General features: G+C 29.5%; 1 protein-coding gene across 1 annotated transcript in view; it reads right to left on the reverse strand.

Annotated features, from left to right (window-relative positions):
- The window catches only part of LOC136977428 (endosome/lysosome-associated apoptosis and autophagy regulator family member 2-like), a 96,465-nt gene that overhangs the window by 66,380 nt on the left and 8,579 nt on the right, over positions 1-21,506 (reverse strand). Inside the window, exons 2-5 of the mRNA XM_067272913.1 lie at positions 13,474-13,597; positions 5,231-5,438; positions 4,128-4,275; positions 180-269 (exon numbers count right to left, since the gene is read on the reverse strand). Of these exons, the coding sequence (XP_067129014.1) occupies positions 180-269; positions 4,128-4,275; positions 5,231-5,438; positions 13,474-13,597 (570 nt within the window). The remainder of the gene's footprint in view (positions 1-179; positions 270-4,127; positions 4,276-5,230; positions 5,439-13,473; positions 13,598-21,506) is intronic.

A 21,506-nucleotide genomic window follows, 5' to 3' on the forward strand; every position in this document is an offset into this window, starting at 1 on the left:
AAAAAGTGCTTAATACTAAACTTGTGAATATAAATATACATGAATTATATTCATATTATTATTTTATAATAGAGTTATATAAATTTATATAATCTTCAGACATTTAAAATAAATTCAAAATTTGATTTACAAAGATTGAAATTTTAATTGAAAATTGGAACATTAATTTAAAAACTTACTGTCATTATTTTCCATTCGCCTTCTTCTGTTGATGGTGGCCATTTATATTTCTTTGCTTCAGCTACGGTTTGACATTGATCATTTTGTACCTAATTAGTAATTTTAATTATAAAATTTACTCTCATATTGATAATATAATTATAAAATTTAAAAATTATTTCTAATATGAAAATATCGCATATAATATTCTTAGATGACAGAAGCATGATTTTTATGAGAAATAACTGAATGATTTGCCTCAGCAATTAATCATTTTATTACTCTTAATTTCATGCTTAATTTCACCAATTTTTTTTACATAAATATGATAGTTTATATTTGTTCAAAAATATTAAAATATTTACAATAAATGTGATTACAATAAGTGAAGTCTATTGTGTAAGGAGACTCCACTTATTGTAATCGTAAATATCAGTTATTTAATGTTATCAAAATTAACATGCTAATATTAGCACAATCATTAGAATTAGTAAAATATAAATTAAAATGCTTTTACAAAACTTCACTTATTGTAATCAGAGTTTTATTATTATTAATATTCATATCTAAACATATATTTTAAGCTAATTTTTGCTTTATCAAGTCTCAATATGCAAATGATAACAATTATTACCAGAATTAACTTTAGTGCTTTAAGCATTAACCATTTATTGTTTTTGCTTCCAGACCAGTTAAATTACTGGCATTTCTTACTTTAATTGTATGTTGAATGACTTGTCATGAAATTGTTTCATATGTTCAATATAATTTTCATTCTGGTAATAATAATTGCAGTCCTAGGGACCTATTCTGAGCTCTTCCAATAACTCAACAAGAGCAATACACAGGTCATTCGATAAGTCCCCTTACCGAAAGGGAGTTAACGAACCTTAGACAAATTGCTATTCTGTGCTCCACGTTAAGTGGGTTTCGCCACAGGTAGTCGGCCAAGATGCATCTGGGTTCCATGCTATCAATAGCTGTTACGTTTTAACCAATCACAATTTAGTTAACATTGTATTTTTGTCACGTGACTGCAACCCGCCATTTTCTAAGTGAAGCACATTGTTTTAGTATTGTCATTACTAGCACTAGTCAAATAGTTTTGTGTTAAATTGTCATCAAAGAAGAACCAACACAGCCAATGAACTACAACTTGTCAGTTTGAAATATTAGTTAAAATGCTTCGGTTCTAGCCGGGGCTGGATTTAGGCATTTGAGGCCCAAAGCCAAACTCTGTGTGAGGCCCTTTATCAACCCTTTACAATTCTAGAAGTCAATCATATAAGAAAAGAGAATTAACATAAACATATTAATTTTAATAATAAATGTTTTATTGTTAAAAAGTATTTGCAACATATTATAAAATAAGGTACAATTTATAGAAGGAAACACTAAAACTTTCATTTGTCATTTTTTGATTGCTAAAAGTTACTAAAAGCTAAGAAAAGCTACCTATAAAAACCAAATAAATTTTGTAGTAAAAAGAAGAAATCACTATAAATGTAATATAGACAATATTAGTTATTAATGTAATTAAATACTACAAAATATAAAAAGTAAAGTATAGTTTGTTGATTTAAAAAAATAATAAAATTAATCTATATCAAAATTCGATTTTTTGTAAAAATTTTTGAGCTTCCTTCAAACTCTAGGCCCTAATTTTCTCTCTTTCCAATTGCTGGTGAAATAATATCATCCTTACACCTAAAGCGGCCATGTTCTTTTTACTTTAGTTATGTTCCTAATGGCAGCTTGAGAATGATCGATAACAAAAGCTTAGTTATCGTACGTGGCTATCAGAACCAAAAACAAAACGTACAGCTTGGAATAGCATTTTCACAGTTGATTAAACACGAATCATGTGATTCTGATAGAAATTGGTTTTTATCGTATTCATTAGCTTAATGATACAACTCAGAATAGGTCCCCTGTTTATTTTACTAGACTCAAAATACATGAGGATTATGAAAATTCACTGATGCTAAAATATTTCATCTTTATATATTATCTACACAGGAAATATAATGAATAGCATTAAAATATATTATAATTTTCTGAACATTTAAATATATTATTATATTATATTAAATTTTGTCAATAATGAGAAATTAATTTAAAAATTCTTTTCAATGTTTAAAATACCTTTATGTTGGCATTATGACATTAAAAGAAAAATTTTTATATGTACAAAAAAGCATGAAAATAAAGCTATCAAACAATATAAATACCATTTTATAGCATTTAATGTATTGCTTTTTTAACTTATTACTTAACAAAATTTAATAAAATTGATTATTTAAAAATGTTTCCCTCCACATTAAAAATCTTAAATTTCAAAGTCATGAAAGCAATGAAATATGGAAATAATTTTCTAAACTTTAAGAATTTGTAAGAAAACAACTAAAGATGTAAAAATTTTCAGTATATTGTTTACAAATATTAAAATATACGAAGCGTGCAATGCCATAAGGTTGTAAATGCCATTTTTCTCAAAATACGTTTTATTGAAGAAATGAATTTTAAATGCAATGTTTTTTCCTACAAAAAAATATTGTGGCGATAGTGGTGCTCTAAGTGGCTATATTTCGAAGATGAATTTATGTGCAAGCCATAACGTTTTAAGTGCCAAAGTGCAAGCCACGTGACTTTTGGCGTGTAAAATGTTACGGTTTACATTTACATCATTTTGTTATTCCAATTTGTAACGCAGTGAGTTTTTTACGCAGAACCGGATAACTGAATCCCAGTTTATTAATAGTTGACCTGTATCACCTTATTATTTAATATTTCAAAATGATATTCGGACTTCCATTAATCTTTTAAATTTGAAGTTTTTAAATACATTTTAACTATTATTACACTAAATTAATACTTTATTGTTTATAATTTCCTTTATTTATCATAACTATATTTCAATTGATAAAGATTACAGCCCAGTTCAAGTACCAAAACTGTGGGCCCAACATTGTTGAAGCCAGGAAGCAGTCACTAATAGATTATTACCAGTTTTTAATGTTAAAATTGATATTGAATTTGTAAATTGTGTTTAATAATTTAAATGCAAGTTTTTGGTATTCAAAACTGTTTTTCAGCTGCAGAAACATTAATTTTATGATTGCGATTGTTTTTGGCATTTACAACTTTATGCACTTGCACAATTTTGGCATTTACAACATTATGGCTCTAACCCTGTTTTTAAACTTTTTTTGTTTCCTTACCATCATACTTAGGTGTTTGAAATTAAACCCAATGTTTTATTCCAAAGTGTAAATTGTTAAAATAATTTTTATAGCATTTGATTATAGTTTGTTCATTAGAAAAAATGTTTTTTCTCTCTCCTGAAAAGTTTGTTTTTTGGCATTTACAACATTATGGCATTGCACATTTCATACATTTTTTTTCTTAGCCTGAGTAACAGGATGCTCACCCTTAAGATTCTAAATTTTTATTTTTATATACTTTCATAATGATATATTTTATGTTTAACTTTTACCACAATTCTGTGAATCAACTCAGCCAAAACAAAACACTTTCACTTACAGCATAGAGATTTTTAATCAAACTGATGTTTTTTGGTCTTATTTAAAGTTTTTCTCCAGGCTACAATTTAAAAATAATACATTTAAAAAATGGAATGTTCCTACTAGAGTATATTCATAAGTAGAACATTCCAAAAAGAATTACATAATTTAAATATTCAAATTACATTCTAATCATAAATCCAACCAATCAGTAAAAATATATAGGTACAAAAAATTATACAATAAATAAATAACAACAAAATACAATAAAATAAAATAAACTTTAACACAGAAGGTGTGAACCAACACCCCATTGTTCATTCAGAACTTCCAGATATGTAAAATCAAACTGAATCTAACATTCCAAGTTAGTTTATATATATTTTATAAATCAATTTTACAAGTGTCAATTTTGAACAAAATTAAAATAAAACTTTTTCTTACCTCAAAATTGAAGATAACAGAGTCATCTGTAAACTGATAAACATAAATTACAGCTCCAGGTTTTACAAGCTTAACTGAATAGGATAATGTTGCTGCACATAAACCTCCATAGGAAGCAATATAAGATCCTTTTGGTTTCCAGCCATATCTATAGATTAAATTTAATAGAGTATACTATTTTTCATTAATTGTATTTGTTTAATATTATATTTCTTATATTCTTTCTTATACATTTAAAATCATTTATCTATTGAAATATTTTATTAATTTATTAACTTGAAATTTTGATTTTACTTCAAATCAAAATAAAACTTTACTGGAACTGTAGTTGTTTCCTCCTCATTAAATAAAAATAATAAATAAACTATGAAACTATGAAATATAGAAAATAAATAATATTTATAAAATTTTAAAAAATATATTCCCTAAAACTTTATTCTGTTGGCATTAGTCATACATTTATTTATATAAAGATTAAAGTTCTGTATAAGTGCATAATTGGTAGTATTCTAAAAAAAAAAAAAAAAAAAAAACCAATTAGCTTTATTCTATAATTCCTGACAATTTGCAAACAACAAAAAATTCTTTAATTTAAACAAGTAAATAATATGTTATAGGCTGTAACAAGTGAAAATAATAAATTTCTGCATTTTTAAATCACTATTCTCATTTATTAACATTTATCTCAAATAGTCTATCTTTTTATTTAAAAAAATATTGAATAGTAAACCAAAAATGCAGATAAAATCATTTAAGTTATAATTTGAAATTAAAGGAACAAATCATACATCTCGTAACATGGTATAATTGTCAAGCAGTTAAAATGCATGCACAATGCAAATGAATACTAATTGCAGTTTTAAAAACATTTACTTCTGAAACATTAATAATAAGATATCTACTTATTAGATTTTTGATTACACAGCTACTTTTCACATGTATTAAATAAGATATTTTTTCTGAAAAACTATCTCAATAGTGATATCTTTTTAAAAAATGTTTAAATTTAAAAATTCCATTATATTTTATTCTTATAGCATACTAACTTTACTTTTCTATTTATTTAATGATTTAATCCAGTTTAAATGATTAATTTTACTCACTCTGAACAATTTGCATTGCTTCTTCCTGATTTTCCTCTAAAAAATCGAAAGTTACTCTCAAATGATTCTAGAGAGACGTAAAATCCTGTTGGCAACTTGTCCCAAGAATCAAATTTGATCCCTCCTCCTAGGGAATATGTTCCAGGTGGGCAATGCAAACATTCCAAACTTGTTCTATTATAATAATTTCCAGCATCACATGATGTAGCTTTAGAGAGAAAAAAGGGGGTTTTCTTAATAAAGACTGAATAACAAAATTTATAATTGTTAAGTTTAATATATATAACACTGTACAGATTTTAAAATTATTGTAAATTATAAAATATCTGAGAAATAATTCAAAAACTAAAATAATAAAATAATTTATTTTGAATATACAGTATATGAAGCGTGCAATGCCATAAGGTTGTAAATGCAAAAAAACAAATTTTTCAGGAGAGAGAAAAAACACTTTTTCTAATGAACAAACTTTAATCAAATGCTAGAAAAATTATTTTAACAATTTATAGTTTGGAATAAAACATTGGGTTTAATTTCAAACACCTACGAATAATAGTAAGGAAACAAAAAAAGTTTAAAAACAGGGTTAGAGCCATAACATTGTAAATGCCAAAATTGTGCAAGTGCATAAAGTTGTAAATGCCAAAAACGATTGCAGTCATAAAATTAATGTTTCTACAGCTGAAAAACAGTTTTGAATACCAAAAACTTACATTTAAATTATTAAACACAATTTACAAATTCAATATCAATTTTAACATTAAAAACTGACAATAATCTATTAATGACTTGAACTGGGCTGTAATCTTTATCAATAAGGTATTAATTTAGTGTAATAAAAGTTAAAACGTATTTAAAAACTTCAAATTTGAAAGATTAATGGAAGTCCAAATATCATTTTGAAATATCAAATAATAAAGTGACAGGTTAACTATTAATAAACTGGCATTTAGTTATCCGGTTCTGCTAGCATCTCCTTGAAATAGGTTTGTGCTATTGGATTTAAAAATGGTATCATTTTACCAATGTCAGGTTTCTTCTTTTGAGGAATCCCAAAATGGGAGCGAGCAAGAGGAAGTGGAAGATTTTTGAAATCATCAATGCTAACTCCATCTTTCAGCACATTAAGCCCAGTGCACCATCTTGCTGCTTTACCTCCATCTTTAGCAATCATAACTTTACCAAAGTTATTTGATGAGAGTCTAATTTGGGATGCTGTTGAGATTCCCAGGTCTTTTGTATTCAAAAATGCGTGGGCAATCGATTTAAAGTCATGAAATTTCTCAAATACGATGCAGGTAAAAGGGTTTTTGGTCCCTGCACTTTTAATGATGTCCACAAGATCCTTTAGTGTGTAGGCTTTGCATTTTTTCCTCCGTTTTTCAATTAGAGCAAAGTCTCGATCACAGCTGAGAAATGTGTGACCCTTTACAGGGTATTTATGTGTTATTTCTGAAAATACATTATTGGCCAATAACACCAGATACATGGCTATCATGTATTGATTTTTGTTTTGACCAACACAATTGTCTGTCCACAAAGTCAGCTTCTTTCGGTCACCAATAGCAGCCTCAGTAGTAATATAATGGTATATACAGGATGATATTTCCAAAGACCCTCTTCCTCCAAAATTCTCACTCCACAAACACATGCATCCTTTCTCTTTAATTGAATCGTGAATTCCAAGGTTGTAGCATGCCAATTGTTGAGCGTAATACATTTCAGTGTGTGTTAATTGTGGTATATACATTTGCTGCTGCAAGTCAAAAGATATAACATACGAATCTGAGGTTTTAGCATTTTTTGTGTCATCAGACATGTCTTTTGTGGTTACTTCAGCTCTGTAATGATGTAATTCCAGTTCTGTTTTTGCTGATGCATCACCAGCTTTTATTCGTACATCAAGGCGGTCACAAGTTGAGCAAGTGTCCATGCGAGGTCTTTGAAAAGACAGATTGAATTTGGTCAGGAAAATTTCATTGTACCATTGTCGAGTAACTGGGGCTTTGCTCCCAGCATACTGTTGACAATATTTCTCAAGGAAGGCTCTATACATTCTGCTAACATTGAGATCAGGTGATAAGTACATTTTATCTGTACTTTTGGCTCGAGCATAATGACTTTCTTCACTTGGAAAACTCTTAATGTGCTCAATTATTTTTTCCGTCCACAACTGCTTTTCAGTACATTTTCGCTGGCCTCCTCTTTGATCAGTAGCATCCATTTTTCCTTCCAAAATCTTTTCTCTAATCAACTGAATTCTTCTTGCAGTAACCCCGAATGTATTACACAAAGTCTTAAGACAAACTCTTATTTCACTTCCACCAGGAAGAAGCAAATGATAACTGAAAGAGTGTTGCCTTCTACTTCCAGAAGGATGGTGGTACTTCCCATATCGTCTCCTTTTTATCATCTGGGGATGAACAAGTCTTTGAAGATAACTCTGTTGCTTATTGTAGTCAGCCAGTTCATAAAATTGTTGGAAGAGTTCCTGACGGTAAGCCAACGTTACGTTTTTGCAAGCGAAGGAACACTTGCATGTCACCTGTAACGTAAACAAAAAGTTTGACAAACTTGTTGGAAACAGTCATATACAAGTTGTTCACCCATGCATAGACACAATAACTATCCATATCTTGCAAATCTCAAATCTACGTCTATATTTTTGAAGTATTAAGTCTTTTACTTACCCCTGTTGGTGGATCCTTTCTCGGATTAACTTTCTGTGATATGGGAGAAATGTACTCTAAGCCACTATTTTTTTGTTTCTTTCGAATGTTCTTCTTCCATTTTTCTGCACATTTCTTTCTTCTTTTAGGTATTTCATACTTTAAGGAATTCATTTCACTCGTAAAAAACTCACTGCGTTACAAATTGGAATAACAAAATGATGTAAAAGTAAACCGTAACATTTTACGCGCCAAAAGTCACGTGGCTTGCGCTTTGGCGCTTAAAACGTTATGGCTTGCACATAACGTCATCTTCAAAATATAGCCACTTAGAGCGCCACAATCGCCACAATATTTTTTTGTAGGAAAAAACATTGCATTTAAAATTCATTTCTTCAATAAAACGAATTTTGAGAAAAATGGCATTTACAACCTTATGGCATTGCACGCTTCATATATTGTTTTTTTATTTCATCAATTATATAATTATATATATGTTAATTTAAGGAATTTAACTTTACTTCAGACTAAAAACTTGTCTGTTGATAGGAGAGTGTGGAGAATAGTAGATTTTTCACCATGTTGACCTGTACACCCTCTGGGTATCAGCAGGAATGGATGACGATGTTAATTTGTTAATTATGTTAATTTAAAAAAGAACCGTATTTTTATAATTAAATCTGATATCTTTATAAAACAATATTATTCTTATTAAAAAATGTTTTTCTAAGAATATTTTAATATTTCTTAATATCTTAATAAGTTATTAATATTTTTAATAAGCCATTTCATTAATATTTTATAAAACTATCATTCTAATATATTTATACTAGAATTACTCTACACTATTATTATGTAATATTACTATAAACTAGAACATGTTATTACAACAAATATTGTTATTTATTAGTTTATCTCCAAATGATTTTCACTTAATTATATAGTATGTCTTTTCATTTATATCTATTTAAGGAATAAAACTTTTTCTGAACTCTCAGATAAAACACTTTATTTCTAAAATCTCAGTCTAATAACAAACATAATTGCAACCTAATCTTTGTAAACTGTAATAATGTTAATAACATAAAAAACCTTTCACACTTTGTTTCTAGCAGTTTAATCACTAAGTACAAGTGTTTTCAGCCATTTTGAATGGCCTTCTTCAGGTACAATAAGGTCGGTTGGAATGTCGTTAGCAGATATTTAAATGACATCACTGTTTATTAAGGTTTCTTCTTACTAGTGACGTCATTGCTAAGAAAGTTTAAACAATATCGACATTGTTAATTATCTTTTAAGTTAAACCAAGATGCACAATGACTATTGATGATAAGATAATTGTTAAAAGTGGAAAATAAAAAATGAGATAAATTTAGAAAATGCTAGAAAGATTGCAATGGGCTCGATAAGGGTAGATTGGCCTATTTAATTTAAGGGATTATCGAGGAGTGATTGTCATGCGGTGGAGAGCAAGCCTGCATCTCTACTGTCCATACAGACTTGCTCTCCACTGTAGACCCAGACTGCATCTCTACTGTCCATACAGACTTGCTCTCCACTGTAGACCCAGACCTGCTGTCGACTGTCAACTCCAGAGTTATAGGCCTGCAAGAACAAGTTCAACAACTTTTCCAAGAGATTTGACAATGTCTTGGAGAAAAATAACTGCATAATTTTCCAAATCTAGCCACCAGAAAACACAAGCCCCCCTAATTTCTTCTTGACGAGGTACAGTATATATGTTACCATGAAAGACCAAAATTAGAGAATGTCAATATTCACCAGTGAATGTCAACACATACCAAATACGTAGGTGAAAGACCAAATATTTGGTTATATTATTATACATTTGAATTATCGCCAGTATATGTCGACAAGCATAGATAAGCTCTGGTTGCAATCGAAACAACAAGCTGAGAAGACAAAGTCAGAGAGAAGTGACAAAAACGCCAAATTCTGTGCCATGATTGAAGTCTCATGGCATCTATTTGTTATACTCTCAAACACTAAAGTTGTAATGTTGTGTTTAAATTTATGTAAACAATGTCAAATGACACAGAGTGCACCTAAAAAAGGTATTGTTATAAAACCAATGGTCAGTTCAAGGTTAAACTCAAGATGTCAAGTCGATCTAATAAACTTGCACTCACACAGGGATAGCGATTACAAGTTCATATTGGTATATCAAAGCCATTTAACAAAGTTTGTCCAGTTACAACCTTTAAAAACTAAGACAGCTGAAGAAGTAGAGTATCACCTTCTTCAAAATATTTTTAACATTTGGTGCCCCAGCTATATTTCATTTAGATAATGTTAGGGAATTCAGTATTTGAGTCATATTCGAATTATGCACTATGTGGATAGTTCGAATATGTGGATGTTAAGATAGTTCACAGAAAGCCTCGTCATAGTCAAACAGAAGGATCAGTTGAAAGGGCCAATCACGATATAAAAAATATGTTAACCACATGGATGAATGATAACGATACAAATAAATGGTCAGATCATTTGCCCTTTGTTCAATTTGCCAAGAACACAACATTCTATAAAGGAATACACCAAAGTTCTTATGAAGCCCTGTTTGGCGTTAAACCAAAATGAGGCATTAGCATCATTATTTTTGCATGGCGAGAAAATCGCAAATATTGAAACCAAAGAACAGCTCAAAGAAATTGTTAACTCTTTTAAAAAAGTTTGAGCAATGACCATACCGAAAATCATATTCCAAAAGAAAATATTGTAAAGGAGCTGCAACATACCATGTCTTCATATAAAGCCCTGACTGAACAACACGAGTTTATTTCTATAAAAAGAGCGGCTGCAAAAGAGAATCTTCTACTGCAAGCAACGGAAATGTTACAAACCTCAAAAAAACATTTCCTCCTGCTCAAATTGGTGATTTGTACAGTATCACCAATTTGAGCAGGAGTGCTTGATGACAACCAAGTGCATGATGACAACCGTGGTTATACAAATGCCCAAAATGTGTTGGCGGTTGTTGTTGAAATACACTCTGACTTTTATAAACTAGCAAACAAAAATGGTACCCTCATGCAGCTTTATACCTGTAATCAGTTCATAATTTGTAAAGAAAAGTTACTTTCCATAGATGAGATTTCTTCTCAAGAAATGTTACTGAGAAAAGCTGCTGCACCTGTAATTGTCTGCGACAAATTGCAGTTGTAAAAGCAAGGGACTTTTGTGCAATTCAAAGTGTCATAACAGTTAATGTTGTTGCAATAAATAAGATTTTATAATGTTAAACACATAATTTATGTGTAAGTTTATTACTGGTATTATTTCTTTTCTGATTTAGAATGCACTGTTCGTTTTAGGTTCAACAGTTTACTTACATGTGCTGTTACTTAAGCTTTCTCCTATTTTGACATATGTCATATATTAAAAAGTCATTTTTGTCTTAACATAATAAAAATATTTTTATTCAACATTAATCATTTGTGCATGCTGAATGTTGATATTTGCCGGTGTAAGTGAGAAATGATATTTAACAACTATTTCATACATACACCAAGCAACTCAGACATTCACCTCTGCTGACATTCACCGGAGAATATCAACATTTACCAGATATAGATCTTTCACAGTAACATATACACTTTACTCTTTGTTTATTAAAGTCAATAATGACAATTTGTCCAACAATGTCAAACACTTGACTTTTGTGGAAACTTCACAATGATGAAGTAATTGACTTTTAGTTTTTTTCTGCCATAGACTCATCTTGAGGAATCTGTGTAGAGAACACAAAATGGGTGCATTTACCCCAATGATCAAATTTTCATGAGATAAATGAACTCTGGCTAGTTGTAACAAAGTACACAGACAAAATGCTTCACAACTTAGAGTATTTGCACCTATCATTCTTCAATATTTGTGTAAATATGTAAAAACTGTATCTTAAAATCACAAATACTGGATTTTAAAATACAAAAATTACTGTGCCTCACCCTGTCAGAAGAAAAGACCAAACTTATTCAGACTTTTCAATCCACTGTTGCAACCACAGAAGCAGCCATGTTAAAACCAGCTTGAATGCTATCAATATCTGTACTTATGGGCTGTCCATAAATGACATCTGCATTTTTTTAAATTTTTACTCCCCCCTCCCCCATTGTCCTAGTTTGTCCAAGTTTCCTAATCACTCTCTTTTTCAGATGTTCAACAAATTTCAACTCTCCCTCAAAACATTTATGTATTTTATTATTCATAAAGTAATCACTTTATGAATAATAAAATACATAAATGTTTTGAGTGTAAACTGTATAAAATTTAATGAAATAAAATGGATGTCCATTGAAGTTCAACCCCTCCCTCCCTTCCAGTGTGGACATCATTTATGGACAGTTCCTTGAGATACAAATCAATGTATTAAAATCAGCTTAATTTTAATTGTCTGATGACATATTAAGAAAGATGCAGTTATCTCACAGGCGCACTTACCCACCTGACCTATTGTAAAAAAGTTTTAAATAAAATTTTAATTAAATATTCAGATTTACAATTCTCCTCATATTTTCTTTTAAAAGATTCATTTTATAAGTGTCTAATTCCCAAAACATTTATCTTTTATTAATAACTATTGTATTCAGCTGTTTACTTACTAGATCTTAAAATCTGATCTAGGAATCTATCATAAATTACAGTACTCTCCTAATTATGAATTAAAAATTCTAGATAATTAAATTTTGGTTGGTGTATTGCTTTAATGTATATCAGGTTAGCTGATGAAATTTGTTTAATTAAATTTTCATCAATAAAAAATGCAAAAATATTTGAAATTTTGTAGGAAATTATAGCATGAGCTCTTCAACTTATAAGTTACTGCAGTTTGGACTTTTCAGTTTATAGATTCTATGAATTCATAGTAGTCTTCATATGAGGAATAATATTGAAAAATATATCTTTATTGCTATATTATATTTTAGTGATCAATATTATCTCATATCAAACATATATTATTATTGTTTCTTTGTTGGTTCAATTAATCCAATTCTGAATAACCCTATAGTAATCTGCAATATCTTAATTTTTAAATTTAAAATAATAAGTTAAAAATTATCTGTAATATCCTAATAGTTAACTTTATTGTTAAATTTAGTATCTTTCTGTAACATGTTTTGTAGCTATCTAAAATTGTTATATTTATTGTTATTCTTTATCTGATTATAGTATAGTTTGTTCTGAATGAAGAGTGATTGCATTATAGACACATGGGTAATGTGTGTAAACATAGATTGTTAGTACTGTGTGAGAGATATGGTAAATCTACTTGCAGAACTAACCACAGTAAGAATCTGAAACTGAGATATAAAGATCTCAATAAATGTTTTATCCGAATAAAGAACTTACCCCTAAAAATTTTTGACAATTCCTATTTGAATTTATGTTAAAACAAGTTAATGAATATGATCTTAATATTTCTTTGGATTTTTTTTCTGTAATAATACCTCTTAACATATATCGGTGTTAAAAGAGTAATCAATTATTATGAATTAAAATTATTCTAGTTTATCTACTGTATGTATATTTATTTTTCTAAAAAACAAAACTTACTGCAATCATTAATCCTAGTTGGTGGATTAGGTGCTCCACCTACACAAGTATCTGGTTTAGGTACTGATACTCTCCATCTTCCACCATATTGATCACATTCAGTAAAATCATAATGGAAATCTTTCTGTAATTAAAAACTGTTTTTCTTTACTGATTACCTTATTATATTATAAAACATACAGTAAATTCTATTATGGTTATTACAACAAACATAATTAAAATCAGATATTACTACAGACAATATTAATGATTTTACAAAGTGATAAAAAGAAAATCAAAGAGCTAACCTTCTTAAATCACAAGTACTGAAGTACAGTACTATTGAGCCACAAACTAAAGATAAATATTAAAGACTATTTGGGGGTGCAAAAATGAAAAGGTCCCAAGTGACACTCTCACCTAAATTCAGATTACTGTGCATGTCTACATTGCCTCCAGATGTGGACACTTATAAGCCATTTGTGACAGGGCCATGCCATCTCTGGCATGATCCTGTCACATATGGAAAAGCTGAAAATGCAAAACTTGGATTCACATTGCAGTTGTGTTAAAATCACTGCAACTCTCAAAAGGTCCCATGTACAATGTGCACTTGAACTTTTTGTGTGGCACTAACTTTCTGATGCCTATGTGAGAATCCAGACTTCAACATAAACAATTTAACGTGGTAACATCAACTTTATCAACTATCTGTCATCTTTCACACCTGGGAGTATTATCCTTTTTTAACTTCTCAGTGTGGATAAAGATGCTTTCATGTGACCTTCTTACCTGCTGTCCTAATTTCATCATTTTAATATAATACCAAATGGGCAGTCAAGACAGTCATCGGCAGTTCCTCAACCGGGCCACTCATTTTCCATGCCTCAAATTTTGGATACATTTGGATACATCATTTTATTATATGTCAGATATATCATTCTATTATATTGTCAGATACATCATTTTAATTATATCTACAGGTACGTCATCCTTCTCATTTACAGTCATATTATCTATTGTTGACACCCAGAATAAGAACTATCATCTAGAACTTTCTTCCTTTTGACCCAACTGGCAAGCATCAGATCTCCATCTTCTGCAAGATCCTCTACAAGGCATTTATCCCTGCACAAATCTCATGTGAACTCTCTTGCAAAATGCAACAGCATCTATACCTAGTTTAGTTCGTTATATTATAACCCATTAATGAAAATATATACTATGTATTCTCCTTTTACAAATAAATGGTTATTTAGTTGTTAACTTAGGGTCTGAGTGAGTCACTTCCAACTCACTGTCTCTCAGTCTCCATCTGGAACCCTATCGCTTGCGCATGCAGCAACTCGTGTGGCCCATTTTTAAAAATAAACCAACTCACTGTCGTAGCTTCTATGTCGAACAAGACACAGTGGTGTCAGTCCTGATGAGGCATCAAAGAGGTGCTGATCCTCCGATCACACGTATATCTCCACACCCTGCCTGCTGTCATCAACCTAACCTAACTGGTTTAATGCAATGCATTACAATTCAAAGTCACATTTGCAACAGGTAAAAGCTGAGACTGGTTTTCATGTCTCCTCTAAAATTCAGCTTTTGGTGCTTGGGACCTTTTAATTGTTGCATACCCCATTTATCTTTAGTCTGTGATTGAGCCTTTCAGCCCATCATCACAATACAAAAAATGTTGTAAAATAAATGCGATTATATAATTTAAATTCCCCAAGAAAGTAGAAAATGTAGATGTCACGATCTTTGAAGAGATACACATATCTATATATTGTATTTCAAAAGAAAATTTCAGTTGATGAATTTTCTATTAAAATAAATAATAACATAAACTTAGATTTGTAATTAATTTACATTAACACATTAATTTGATTTTTTTCAAATACAAAAACAATACAAGGTAATTTAATTAAAATAAATCTAATAAAATCTTTTTTTAAATTCATGCACACACAAAAAAGAAAAGTAAAAATAGTCTCAAGGAGTAAAAAATATTTAATATACTGTAGAAACATTTTCTGAATAGATTCAGCCTTTTTCACTTGCAAACAAAAATCAACATCGAACATTTACAAATACAAAATCGTGCAACGTTTTAAAGAAAACAAACGAAGTGCCTCCAACTCTTGAACAGATTAGATTCAAACACAGGATAATCTCACTTGTCAGAACTACTGTACTGTACATGTTAATAACGTTAAATATAAAAATAAGCAAATAAACGTAACTAAATCAATTACAATAAAAATAAAAAAATAAATAGGTTATATAAATAATTCCTAAACAAAACCATAGAACACGCTTTTACTTAAATAATTTGTACAAAGAGCTAAAAAGTAAAAACACGGCATATGAACCAAAGAAAGAAAAAGTAAAAACACCCTAACTCGTTACAGATGTCATTACTCGATTCAAGGCTTCAAAGATGCTTCTACCCCATACGACAGAGCAGGGATGGCGGACCTTATTGAACCCGCGTGCCATATAGTAAGCATACTTAACTTTAAAGATGTTTTAATTATATGCTTTAATTATAATAAATATGCTTTAATTATAATAAATGTAAAAAAGCTAATTTAAAAAGGATGATTGAAAAAGACAGATGATAAATCGAAATAATATAATACTTTATGTACCAGATGATTTCTCCTTACAGGCCACTTTGGGCACGCCGCACGTGTGCCATAAGTTCGCCACCCCTGCGGTAAAACATGGTAGAGCCCACATGGCTAAACTTCGATTGATGGGGTAAATCGTAAGCAGAAGGGCCAGACCGTCAAGAGGGAAAAACTGAGAATTTATTCCTGGGTTGGAAAAACTTACGGGCTGTAGTAGTTTCTGCTTTATAAATTAATGTTAGTTTTATTAACAAAAAATAAAAATTTAAGACCGTTATTCATTAATAAAGAAGTATTCTACATATCATTTGTCCACAAAAAAAGGCAAAGAAGATCCGCTTTACCCTCGGGCCCATAGACTTTCAACAGTCCTGAGACCCACAAATATTTTGTATATTCCATAGACAATACACAAAAGTGGGCTTATTTCTATCTTTTACACAGTGATGTGTCAAATATGTTCGCGGGGCGGATTTGGACCGGGCAACACTGCAATAAAGGAATTAGAAATGGAAACATCAAAGATACTCTGTAACTCCGCTAAATATAAATGAGTTGTCTAACTTTCCCGGCAACAATACTTCAAACTGCATGTGAATCTATTTGTTACATTTTTATCTTAAAAACTTTTTCATATAATTAATTACAGGTATCTCTCGTATGACACGGAAGTTACGTTCCGAAAAAGTGCCGTTTTATGCAAATCCGTGCTATACGAAACAAAGGACTAATGCAAAACATGGGGTTAGGTTCCAAAAGTAAACAAAAGTACACTATTTCTTTTCGTTACAAAGAGAAATATGTTTATTAAAGCAATCGACAATTTATTTCCAATCAATAATTAATTAACAGCCGCAATTAAAAAGTACTGTATTGCGCGTTAATATTAATTTTAGTTAAACAAGGTCATTTTCTTTTCACAAAGTATCGTTTTTATCTCAGCTTTTTTGCTGATCTTGATCAGAAGTATCAGCAACATTTTCATATTTTATATCATAAAAAATTTTTTATGAATGACGAAATAAAAATGTGTTATTAATCGAGAATGTGTCGTGTTTGTTCAGTCGAGTACCGAGACATTTTTTTTCCAGAATTTGTGCTCGAATACCGAGATATCGCTGTATTTCGTTCGTCATTTTTATGAATTAAGTGATCATTCGTAAGTAAGTAATACAATACGGTTAAAAAAAATCTTTAATAACACTTACCTAAAAATGTTTAAATAAACTTTACTAAATACGAAGATTAATCTAAAAAGAAAACAGTGACAGTCTTAAGGGTTAAAGTCTGAAAGCAACGACGACGGCACCGTTGATAAAAAAGCTAAGACAAGGAAAAAACATATTGCACCGTCAGTTTTCATTAAAGTAAACCCGACAAAAGGCACAAAACAAATGAAAAATTCAATATTCTAAAATCCGTGGGAAAATTTTGAGACAACACGCGAGCTTACTTGAATAAAAACTATCGAAAACTATCGAACAGTTTACACTTAATAATTGCGAAATTTTGTACGGAGGATTTCCAAAACCGTGTTAGAGCGAAACTGGAAACTATGTTGTACAGTACGGGTGATTTCCCCAATTTTTGAACAGTGTTAGAGCGAAACCGTGTTGTACGAGGGAACCTGTATTATAAAATGGCAAGAAGCTTCATTTAAAGTTTATAATTTTACAGTTATTTCCATCTTGTTGAATTAAATGTATAATGTGTGAAAAAGTCTCGAGTCGGAAGCATAAAAAATATTTAACCAATAAGCGTTCACGTACTAAAGTGAATGGTAATGGCTAACTTCTAATTCTTGATCCTTGGCCATACTCACCACCCGGCCGTTCTAATGTGGGCCTGGCCGAACTTATAATGGGCTTGCTAATGGAAGCCCTTATAGTGCCCACAGGGCGGAAAAAGTTTTTCAAATAACAAAAATCCTTGGTCATAAATACGACCGAAATACAAGATAAATCTCAGTATAAAATGTTAACAACGTTAAGCATTAAAATAAGCAAATAAAGTAAACGTAAAACTAAATTAATTACCATAATAAAAAGAAATGTATAAATAAATTCCAAACGAAATTTAAAAAAAAAAAATAATAATAATACGTGAACGTAAACAATCTGCAAAAAGTGTTAATCGAAAGTAATAACACTCGATGAAGTCGACACCTGTTACAGTCTGTTAATTAAAGAAAAACATCTTTGGATTCAACTTAATTAACATCCAAAGCCAATGGTCTAGATCAGAACTTGTTTTACTTTCTCGGCTATGTTATAGGCCATATAACAAAGAAAAAGTACGGCTATTGGTCAAAAAATGACCCTCCCATGATTTTTTCATTTTTGAATTCAGGGGACCTTGAAACGCCTAGAAATGCAAACAAATTTGAGGGTTTTCTTTCTATATGTACAGTACGTATGTTAGTATATGTGAGCGAGACACAATTTTGTTCACCAAATTTAAAGCTTAATAACTCCCGTGTTTTTTATCGAAAAGTTCTGAAATTTTGCAGGGAGGTTTTTGTATTAGGGGATTGATGCTGTTAAAATATGGTGGTAAAAGCTCGATAGAGAGTTGTGTGTCATATCTCGAGAGGAGACGGACTTAATGAAGATTTTATTCGTTATTAGCATTTATAATTTTTTTTTTTTTTTTATAAAACTCATATGTACCCTCAAAATTAAGCTTTTGCCATTTCATAATAATTAATTATATAAGAATTTTTTAAAATAAAATATCATAATAGATGGCGCCTCACGCAGTTTCAAATGTTGCTGGGAAAGTTAAACAACTCTTCGATGAATTTTTTTTTATTTTATGAATTCAAAATATATTTCAACTTTATTTAAAAACCTTTTTATGTATTTTAATAATATATAGAATTGTACAATAGCTCCTTTTTATAATTTTTCTTATTTGTCTTTGCAGTTTTTCAAGATTATTATAATGTATAAAATAATTTATGATTATTTGAGTTTTTACAAATAAATCTAATAAAATAAAAAAAATAGATAGTAATAATTACTAACTCAGGAAATTCTAATATCAGTGTAAATTCTCTTTTATTTGTTATAAGTTTCAGAAAAGTTTCACTAATAAAATCAGTATCCATTTGGGAAATTAATATCCTTCTCAAATGAATACTGATTTTATTAGTGATGCTAATTTTATTTAGGATGAATTTTTTCTAAAATTTATTAAAGTAATTTTTAATAATAATGTTAATTAAATATATTGATATATTGTCAGTTATGTGAACAATCAAGTTTATTTTTGAAATTTAACAGTAGCTTATGTTAGATTTTTATATGCTACTTACTCACTGCCTTTATTATACGCCAAATCGCACTACTCAGTTTATTGATATACAGTATTTACTTGAAAATAAAAAATACGGACATATCATTTAAATGTTATAACTACATTTTAGCATATTTTTAACTAAAAATATGAGAAAAAGCTATAACAAACGATTACAGAAACAACAACAATTTAGTAATTACGGAAGACAGCGATATACGATAATTTCAATCTACCCAATGAAACACACCCAAAATTTCGGAAATCTTGCAGGTTTATAAGTCATCATTTTTTCTCTTGTTTAGCTTATCACTATTTACAATAACATATCCATTTTTTCTTCATTAAAACTTTATCAATCTCTAATCACATTTCCGAAAATTTTATAGACTTTCATTTTGAAAATTTAAAAAATAATCATAGTCAAGTAAATCATTCAATCCCAATGCACTTTAAGAAATTTCAATGTAAAATCATTTTTGAATTTCAAATAATCATCATAATCTATAAAGATTATGATGATGATTTGAAATTCAAAAATGTAATAATCTACAAAGTAACTTATATTAAGTGACCTACAATTCTACACTACTATCGAGTACGGTAACATTGAAAATGAGTTCTCTGTCTTGAAAAATACTCCAGCTGTTACTAATGATATAGAAATTTGTCAGCTAATAGATTTGTTCCTAATTACAACATTGAATGTTTCTAATTACTTGACTGACTCATATTGATATTAATTTCAATAAAAACTCAAAAGTTTTTATTAAAATTCGTATCAAAAATTTTTATTATGTTATAATCTGCTAATATAATCTATTATGCTTTATTCATCAATTATTTTATGTAATAGCATTTACATTTTTAAAATTTGTATCGTAAAACGATATAAATGCGAAAATAAAATTAATGTCTTTTTATAAGAAATATTTGTAGGTAGACTTTATCTATACGTTATTTTTATACACCATTTTTAACTGGCATTTTTTTGTTAAAATTAATTATATATGCTATCCTATATTTTCAGTAATCATCATATCTGAAACAGACGACGATTATTCAATACGACATAGAATATACAAATACACATTTTATTTCGACTATATTATTTTATAGCTTATATAATGAATATTATGTACAAATAATCGAGATAAAATGTAATAAACTTTTATTCTTTGTTTCATAAGTGAAAACATCTTGTAAAAATTTAATGCCGTTAGAATATAAAGTCCAAATTTAAAATAATTGAAAAAATAATATTTTGCAAAAATCCAAGAAATTAAAGATAATTTTATTATATTAATACTATAGTCTGCGCTGTAGCAATATATTATGTTTGTTATCGTTATTTTTAATCTGCAGAAATGAAATAAAACGAAGCAGAAAAAATTGCCAAACACTATACCTAAATGTCAAATAACGATTTAAAGATCATGCAATTACATGATGAATAAGGAAGAATCATTTTAAAAAATAAATTAATTTACTTAATAACGTTAATAAACATCGATTTTATCGTCAAAATGTAATTAATATCATGTTAGTGAGGAGAAAATAAGTTGAACCAAACTGCATAGATGAATTCATGTTAGGCCTATTATTCACAACGAGAAATTCCATGAGAAACATGTGAATTAGATAACGAACAAGACCAAGTTGATAACTTGATTTTTGATCATTTTCTTATATGACAATATTTTAGGAGAAATAAGATGTTAAATTATAAATATAAACGTTTATAATTAATAAGATTCGATTAATTGTTGCAACAACTTTTGGAATAATTTATATATAAACTATCATATCTCACTCATATCTCATATCTCACTCTGCAGCCAAAACTACACATCGCTCATGAATGGTGTTTGCGTGTGGTAGTAGTAGACAGGCCCCAAGTCTCCCATCGTGCACTATGGTGGTTGCGTCTCGATAGCTGTAAGGGTGTGGGAAATATGAGGGTTAAGAGTAGTTGACTTGGAAAATGTGTGACGCTTCAATGAGAATTTTCCAGTTTTTTCTAGAAATTTCCAGAACCTAGAGGTGAAATTTGGTACACAGTTAGGGTACGGCATGAAAACGCACACTAAGAAGGGATTTTTCGAAATACCCCCCGCAGGGGGAGAGGGA

Source organism: Centruroides vittatus, unplaced genomic scaffold (genome assembly GCF_030686945.1).
Source record: "Centruroides vittatus isolate TY-2023 unplaced genomic scaffold, ASM3068694v2 contig_459, whole genome shotgun sequence".
Taxonomy (NCBI): domain Eukaryota; kingdom Metazoa; phylum Arthropoda; class Arachnida; order Scorpiones; family Buthidae; genus Centruroides; species Centruroides vittatus.